The 9,302-nt window shown below is 36.7% G+C and overlaps 1 protein-coding gene across 2 annotated transcripts in view; it reads left to right on the top strand.

Annotated features, from left to right (window-relative positions):
* The window catches only part of SLC44A5 (solute carrier family 44 member 5), a 125,709-nt gene that overhangs the window by 63,452 nt on the left and 52,955 nt on the right, over nucleotides 1-9,302 (top strand). For both annotated transcript variants that reach the window (XM_042464170.1, XM_042464169.1), the window contains exons 4-5: nucleotides 2,247-2,331; nucleotides 7,593-7,677. In XM_042464170.1, the coding sequence (XP_042320104.1) occupies nucleotides 2,247-2,331; nucleotides 7,593-7,677 (170 nt within the window). The remainder of the gene's footprint in view (nucleotides 1-2,246; nucleotides 2,332-7,592; nucleotides 7,678-9,302) is intronic.

The raw sequence follows: 9,302 nt of genomic DNA, 5'->3' as shown, positions 1-9,302 counted from the left end.
TGTGTGTTTTATATGAAGAAAATGTGTTTGGAGGAAACATTGTAAACGGTCATTAGCAAGAGTACATTTTTTCTCTATATTGTCTAATGCTCTTGAAATATGGAGACTAATTATGGGATTTTTTAAAAATCCCATTTAGTAAGCCGATCTCGTTGGCCGCGGTAACTAATTCTAAATTATCTGTACAGTGCAGGTGTTAAGTTTTGCATGTGATATTGCAGGACTGCTTTAAATCTCTTATGACAAGATTTATCCCTGCTGGTGTCTATACCTAGTAGGAAGAATAACACTCTTAAGGGAGGGGGAGAAATCTGTCATGTTCAAATACTTGGAAAACACAATAACTTCAGAACCATGGAAGACTGCAACAAAAACAAAAAGGCTGCATATACAAGCGATTGAAGGAGTTTAATAGCTACCGGAAAAACTGATACATTTAGTTATGGTTTTTTTTTTTTCCTGGTGTAGCTTTAAGAGAACATTAAAGGACAATGAATACCTCTTTTGTCAAGAAGCAATGAACAGAGGAACATCCTATTCTTCACAAATATGATCCCCCCTTGTGCTCAATTGGATGCTGAACTGTGAATTAATAGATAACAGGGACAGGAAAGAGGGAAAAAAGAATGAGGGAGTGAGTGAAGGTTGTGCCTCATATTTTTAGATCATGTTTTTAGTATATATCTTTGCTTTGTAGTATACAATGTGAAAGTAGTTTTAGTGATTTCCTCCGTAACTCAGAGAGATTCAGCATTGTTCCTGTGTAGGCAATGTGCTGGTAGACTTTACTCTTTCAAGGAGCCAGATATGCACAGAATCACACATATATATGTGATACCAAAAAAACAAAACAAAACAAAGACTTACTGATTTAATTTTGCACGATCTTAAAAAGACAAGCAAGAAGGTCAAATATATGATTCTACTGGATATCTGCTTTAAAACAGTAGAAGCTACTGTCTTACAGCATGATACAGTGGTCTGTAATGCACTGTTCTTTTATTGTCTGTCTCAGCTACAAGGAATCCGCTTAATGTAATTTAATCTTCTTGTTTCTCTTTTTAATTGTACAAATACATGATGGGTGGCATATAAGCAAATTTATTTCTCTGCAAATTGAAAAGAATAACTCTTTTCAAACCTCTGGTTAAATAAGTTTAATTTTTCAAATTATGTAATTTCAAAACAATTATTTGAAAACAGGTAATAACAGAGGTAGCATAATTGTACATCAGCAACAACAAAATAGTTCAAATAAATACCCTTGTACCAGTTGTGGGAAATGTTGGTGTTGTTTTTTGGGGAAGTTGCCCAGCCACTCTTATCTTAAAGAGAAAGGTTAACAGTTACCTTTAACAGTTAGCCTTAAAGGTTACCTTTATTTTGCCAAAGATTTGTTCTGACTTTTGCTACCATTTAAAAAGTAGGATTTTTAAAATTACTCATTGTGATGATGTTTCATAAGTTGATGTAGTAGTTTAACAAAGATAAAAAATAACCCTCAGGTTAACAAAACAATGTGTGCAAAATAACGTATGGCTAATGAGAATCAGTAATGCTTTATTAACACCTTCGCAAGGGCCAGTGTTCAAGTTGCAGTTGATGGCTTTATAGGGCCCTTTGTGTCTTTGTGCCCTGTCACTCAAATGTCAAGAATGTTGCTCTGCCAGTGACTTTGGAGAAGATTTGGTTTGAAGTGTTTCTAATTTAAACCCCACAAAATCAAGATGAATGTGAGGATGCAGCAATTATACAAGAGCAAGTTCAAAATGATTTACATAAAGTGGATGTTGAAAAGTACATTTTAAGTAGCTCATGCAATTCACTCTACAGAAGGAAGCTCGGATGTGTGAGCAAAGGTAGTTTGTTTGTCTTGGTTCAATACCACTGTATGGCTTTATGCCAGCAAAGCTTTTGTAATGCTTTCCTCTGCTCATTTTAATAACGGTTATTTTCTAAGTGCATTACCTCATATTCTGGCTACAAGCCAGATGTACCCTTTTGGAGAGGAGAAATGCTAGAAATGTTTTACTTCCTATCTATTCATCTGTACTTGTTTCGTTTTTTTAAAACCTACTGTTTAAGAAAAATCAATAGTCTTCAGTACCTCTCAAGAGAGGTTAAAACAGTACATGACAGGCAATGCATTTTAATGACTAAAAACTAATTCCAAGCAAAGCTTCTGCATGGGGAAACTCAGATATGGAATAGTGCTTAATTTCTCTTTCTCTTTTATGTTTATGCAGCTTGGGTACATGGTGACCCCAGAAAAGTGGCTTATCCAACTGACAGCTATGGGCAGTTCTGTGGTCAAAAGGACACACCTAATGAGTGAGTACTGAGGCAAACATTTGACTTCACCTTTCATGAAACATGACTGAGAAATGAAGTAATAGCTTTCTGTCTACCTGTAATATTCACCTTCTATCTCCGAGAAGGCTTGATGGGAAGCTAGAGAACCTTCCTTCCTATAGGTAAAGCCTATTCACTTCCATTGAAGGTTTGGACAGGCCAGCAGTGCAAACAAACAAAAACAAACAAACAAGCTTCATTTATATACCGCTTCATACTGCCTAAGCAGTGTCTACGCGGTTTACAACTGTAAGCTAATTTGACAGTGGACGTTCCTTCACTACATTAACTCCAGTTAAGGATTATAAAAAGCTGAGTGATCAAGGCAAGACCATTGAGCAATGAAGACTGTTCATAATTCAGTAACTTATTATTATATCATGAAGCCAAATGATTAGAAAACGACTGTTAATAAAATGCATTTGATATGATTAGCCAGAGTAAGCAGGAATATTTAATTGACATGCCCTCTGAGAAATCACTACATCATTCCTAAGAGAAATTCCTGTTAACTGCATGCCATTTATGTAAACTAACCACACTCTACTCTGCTATTACCATGAGCCAACAATTGTATAGCAAAGGAAAATTCCAGCATTTACTACAACCAGCTTAAATTAATGTGCTTTTCTCCCCCTACTAGAAATTCCTTTTGGCTCTGGTCTGGATTTAGTGCCAAGTGCCTCTTCTAATTTCACAAAACAGTACAACCCTCTGTTGTAATTTCCCCACATAACTGCTATTTTTAGTGCAGAAGATAGCTTCAAAAACCGTAGAACTGGCATAGCCCCATAGGTCATTAGTCTAAGTAGGATGTCCTATAGCTAAGGCCTTCTATAGAGTATTCACTTTTTTGAAGGCTTGGGCAGCCTAACAGTGCAAGCCTATATGTCTGCTGAGTGGCAGTTAGAATGCATTCATAAAATAGTTAATATGACTAAGAACCATTTCAGTAAATATTAATCCAGTTGAAATTGTCTTGAATTTAAATAACTTCCAGTTTAGGAGATTGGGAATTACTTAGTATCAATTTCATCCTAACTTTGTGCTGACTTTGCAAAAGGATGGGCATTGGATCTGGCATTAACTCAGCTTTCCCTTTTGCTCAAAGCATTTAATAAACAAAATAATGCTGGCTAAATTCTTTGAACAAAGCAGGGAATCATGCAACCCTCCAAATGCTGTTGGACTGCAGCTCCTAGTGTTTTCCACTATTCACTATGCTAGTTAGAGCTGCTAGGAATTATAATTCAACATCTGGAGCACCACATGATTCCCATCCTTTATATAAATGCTTGGTTATATAATTATTAATATCATTATTTGTGCACATTCATTCCATAGAATCATAGAGCTGGAAGACCCCAAGGGCCATTCAGTCCAATTTCCTGCCATGCAAAAACAGACACTCAGAGTACCCTCCATCCAGCCTCTGTTTCAAATCTTCCAAAGAAGGAGACACCACCACTTCCTGAGGGGGCATGTTCCACTGTCAAACAGCTCTTATTTCCTGTAGTAGAGGTCAATTCCACCCCGTCTTATCCACTGGAAAAGTATTTTGAATATATCACTGAGTACATTTTTCATTAATATTTTAAACAGCTGATTAAAAGATTACAAAATGACATGGTCATATAACTCATTGTAACATTGTTGTTGTTAAATGCTGTCAAGTCAGCTTGGACTTATGACAACTCTATGAATGAAAGACCCCCCCCCCCCCCCCGGTCAACTACTGCCCTGCTCAGACCTTGCAAACTCAAGACTGTGGCTTCCTTGATTGAATCTATTCACCTACAATGGGGTCTTCATTTTCTCCTACTGCCCTCTATCTTACCAAGTATTACTGTCTTTTCTAATGAGTCATGTCTTCTCATAATACCATTACAGCTTATCAAATATGTATTCCTCACCACTGGTTGTACTGGGACTTGGGAGTTGCTTTCCAAACACAGCTAAATGACCACGTCTACCTTAAGCCAATTGCCCACAGTCTCTCAAACAAACCAATGCTGAGTGTTTATTTTGAATTAACATGCTACCTTTCATGCTGTCAGGTGACATTGATTGTTACTGATGCTGTTAAGTCTGTTTGTATTAGGCTTCCTTTTTTTATTGGGACTGCATGTTGTGTTCAAAACTGTGAAAGCATCTGTTTCTGTTGTATGTATGGCAATAAGAGGATTCTTGGAGTGCAGTGTATGAGTTAGTCAGATTCAAAATATTGCATTTTAAGTATATGAGGTATGTGTGAAATATTATAATTCTGTTCATATTTACACAGAAGTTGTACCTTATGTTCACTCAGACTTTTATGTATGTAACTGTACACAGTATTAGAACTGAAATGTATTTTTGTATGTCCTTTCATGGACGATTTGCATGTTTTAATTCATTTCAGTAAATACATATTTAAAATGATTATAAGGATATGCAGAGGTACGTTTGAGAAACAAATAGGTGAGAAACAAAAAAAGTTTCATATAAAATTGTCAATTGACACCCAACATACAGGTCCATTGCTGACACAGACCAGAGATTTATGGTTTGTTAAATCCACAAGCTGGCTCTAGTGAATTACAGTCTAATTCATGCCTGGAGAGAAATTAAATTTGGAGATGGATGCTAATCTTTTTGTTATTGCTATTTGAGTGCCTCAGCATACTGCAATAAAATGTAAATAAATGTTCTATTGGTTTCAACAAATATTACAGCATGTAAATATTTTAGAAGATTTGATATTTTTAAAAGGCAGCAGTGTTCATAGGTTTTTGAGAAAGCAGGGACTAAACTACAATAATGTAGAATTAATTCCATTTTGTATTACCACCAGAAGTCCTCTAGGAAATCTCTCTATATGGTAATCCATCTATTTGTTAACTTCCATATTATAAGCCCTAAATTTGTTCTGCATTCAGAGGACTGTACAACCAGCATGTAATGCAGATGACCTATAAAGAAGATAAATCTATATGGCTGGTATTTACTGTTCTGCATAGTTATTCTGTTTCCCCTGTATTCAACATCAAAAACTAGCAGCCATTTCAGCTCCAAAATAAAGTAGATATTGGATAATGTGTTGTCCAAAGTTGTACAAAATTAGAATTTTTCCACTGCCTGAATGTAATTAACCATGGGTCCTGGTTACATTTATGTATTTATTTTTTTATTTTATATCCACTTTTCTCCTAAAATGTTGTATTCAAGCTAGTCACAAGTAAAATTCAAATAGATTTGGTTTTATTCTAAAAAGGTAAATCTGCACAACAGTTCTACTTTTCTACATTATAATTAATTTTAAAAATGACATGGAACTTTTTTAGTCCCAGTACTAAGATTCTGGAGATCAAGGTTCAGATCCAGGCTTGTCCATGTAAACCCACTGGGTGACCTTGGGTAAGTCACCCTCAGAGGATGGCATTGGCAAACCCCCTTTGAAGAAACTTGCCAAGAAAACCCCATGATAAGGTCTTAGGGTAGCCATAAATCATAAATGACTTAAAGGCACACAACAACAATTTACTGGAGCAAAATGGTAACTTAATGACCAAAAGATTCTTGAAAATGTTTCAATTCTGGCATCAAAGTGGATCCAAGGTTTTTATCATTTGCTGTCATGTAAATTGGTCACAACAACCTATCAAGTTGTGTATCAAATGTAATAGTTCTCGGACTATCCAAAGAGCTCCATAAGATAGTTGTACAGGTTCAGTGGTAGCAGTTAAGAATATTTTATTGGCTGCCATCATAACCACAGAGTAGGTCTTCAGATGAGCCCTTGTCTCTGTTACTTATAGCCTGTACAGACTGGTATTATATGCCAGTGTGGGGGCTTGGCGTGCACACATCGGCTGCCCCCACGCCAGCGTCACACTGTGCACCCAACCACATGGCAGGGGGGCCATCACGGCACTCCATTGGTGCAGCGTTTAAACACGCTGCACCAAAGGAGTGCCCAAAAGTCACTGCTACCACTAGGGCACCTTTTCCGTGGCATGAAAATGAACTGCTTTTTGCGGCTTCTTTTTGCACTGCTGAAAGGCCAGATTGGTGCTGCTGCATGTGGTTGCCACAGCCCCAAGCTGGCAAGGAAAGGGGTGGCACAGAGTCACTTCTTAGGGGTAGTTTGCTGAGCCCCTTACTATGAGTTTTCTCAGTTCACAAAGTTGTTGTGATTCATTGAAAGAATCTGTAGAAAATAGAAAGTCAGCAAAATGTTCACAAACTCATACACTATCTGTCTTTCCATTTAGAATGGGAAAATGTGTGAATGGTCCTTTAATTCCACGTTTTCAGAACAGTGCAGCTGCTAATGAAAGTCTGCCTTATCCTTTGTCTATTCCTTGGACAAGATAAACAGAAATGAATGCATTAACTTTGTTTCTGCCTTTCAAATTACATGTCATCTTTAGAATGCACTTTCTGTTTTCCCACAAGTACAGGTATAAACCATATTTGTACTAATGACAGAAAATATCTAATCCACAGGCAAACAAATTTTGATTGATTTTTAGTGCCATCTTGTGATTAACATAAATTCCAACAACTTCTTTGTACTGAAGTGTGTGTGTGTATGTGTGTGTTTGCTTGAACAACAAAGTATTGCCTGAATAGGTGAGAAAGATTTCAGCTATAAAATATAGGCTAGAGCAGTGATTCCCAGACTCAGGTCCTCCAGGCGTCTTGGACTGTAGCAGCCAGAAGCCTCAGTCGTCTTGGCCAGTGGTCTGGGATTCTGGGAGCTGTAGTCCAAAAACCTAGAAGGCCAGAATTTGGTAACCACTTGGTTAGAGCACAACCTGGGAGCTGTTGCATAGGGCATATCGACCTCACCAGAATTTGACTTGATAGATACTAGCATGAATTAAGAACACATGATATTTTAAATTTCTTAGTCTGCATCTGCCCAGGAGAAATAATGCAGTTTGATAATGCTTTAACTCCCATGGTTCAGTGTTATGGAATCTTGGGATTTGTAGTTTGTCAGAGATCTCTGATAGAGAAGGCTAAATATCTCACAAAACTACCAATCCCAGAATTCCATAGCACTGAGCCATGTCAGTTAAAGTGGTGTCAAACTCTTATTTCTGCCATGCAGATACAGCTTTAGTCTCAGTGAGTACCTTGAATTTTGCCTTGGTTTTTGAATTTTATGTATGGGATATATATTATTCATACATTCTGTGAATTATTGCTGTAACTGGGCATAAGGTAATAATTTTATGTCAATTCCTCTTTAGGAACAAGACAATTTTGTTTTATTTTAACATTCTGAAATGTGCCAGCCCTATAGTGCTAATAAACCTACAGTGCCCTACAACACAGGTATGTAATATGTATTCAAAATTCATAGATTTCCTCCTGGCATAATTACTTCTAAGATAAAACTGTTAGAATTACTACTTGCTTTCTATATAGTGGAAATAAATAATAATGAAGGCTGTAAGTACTATGTATGTTTGCATCACCATGTTTACCCAGAAATTCCCAATTAATATTTTTAAGACAGTGCAATAAGATGGAAAAGAAAATAGTTTCACCATTCTGAATATGACTTTTGCCAATGTTTTGAACGGTGTGGGGGGAAGAAATATTTTGAGTGCTGTCAAATTATTACTGGGTATGTTGCTGTGTGAATATCTGTGCCGTGTTATTGTTCTCAGAAAAACAAATAATTTGAATTATTTTAAAGGGTTTTTCCCTTCCAGAAAGAAGTTTTGGAAAATATGTAATTCCTCTTTGACAGCCAGAAGTTGTATCAGTTTACATTCAGAAGTTAACAGCATTCTCATTGTTGTCTCTTTGCACTGCTTTTCCTTATTTACACCACCTTTTGGCTTGAAAAATCATTTCCTGGATGCTGGCTCTCTGTTTCTCTTATTAGAGTGGAAGAGAATAAATAATTGGCTGCTGCTGCTTATAACAAATTTATGGTACTACAGTATTGACCCCAGATTTTTTGAAAGATTATTAGCTACAGCTCTAGGGACCTTGTTAACAACATGATAGCTTTGTACTGTGCTAGATAACAATTCTGTGTTTTTACAAAGTGCCTGTGCTCATATAACACTTGGAAATGACAACATTTTCTTCTGGTGTCTTCTCCACTAACTGCTGATCCAGGGGCCTTTGTATCTTGGAAGTATTTTTGAGGCAGTTGCAAGAGAGGTGGCTGCTAGAAGTGGACATGCAAAGGAGCATGGTACATGGGAACTTAAGCTTATGTATGTTACCTTTGATTGTATCTGCCGCTGCCACATGATCTGTAATTTTGGCATATTCTGTAATCCAGTCAAATTGATATCCATGGTTAAAAATACAGTGGGCCTTTGGTGTCCTCTGGGGTTTGGTTCCAGGTTTCCCCATGGATACTAAAATCCATGGATGCTCAGGTCCCATTAAATACAAAGGCATAGTAAAATGATGTCCCTTATATAAAATGGCAAAACCAAGGTTTACTTATTGGAATTTATATTTTTTTAAAAATATTTTCTAGCCATGGATGGTTGAACGCATGGATAAAAAGATCCATGGATACAGCAGACTGACTGTAACTTAATGTTACAAATGAACTATAGATCAATGAGTTACTTTAAACAGACCTACAGATAGACAGATAAATGTACTGGATACAAACCTTTTGATGTCCTCAAATATTGGATTTATATTATGAAGGATGAAAAATAAATCTCTTTAAATGAGGTCATATGTGGGGCATTAAGATGTCACATGTCCCCTAGCAATACCTATGAAATACTGTATTATGTCCCTTCTCCATTTCAGTAATTTTCTGCTGGTGCAATAGATTTTGAGACCAGAGGTTAACCCCCATAAGATTCAGTGTCATTTGATTTTCAGGTATTATGATTTCAGGAAAAATTAAAGTAATAACAAAGCCTACTCTAGCCTAGCTTCAACCTGTGTACGTGCTTAAAGTAGTGGAAGTTTAA

Source organism: Sceloporus undulatus, chromosome 4 (genome assembly GCF_019175285.1).
Source record: "Sceloporus undulatus isolate JIND9_A2432 ecotype Alabama chromosome 4, SceUnd_v1.1, whole genome shotgun sequence".
NCBI lineage: Eukaryota > Metazoa > Chordata > Lepidosauria > Squamata > Phrynosomatidae > Sceloporus > Sceloporus undulatus.
This window is presented reverse-complemented; position numbering and strand designations above follow the sequence as displayed.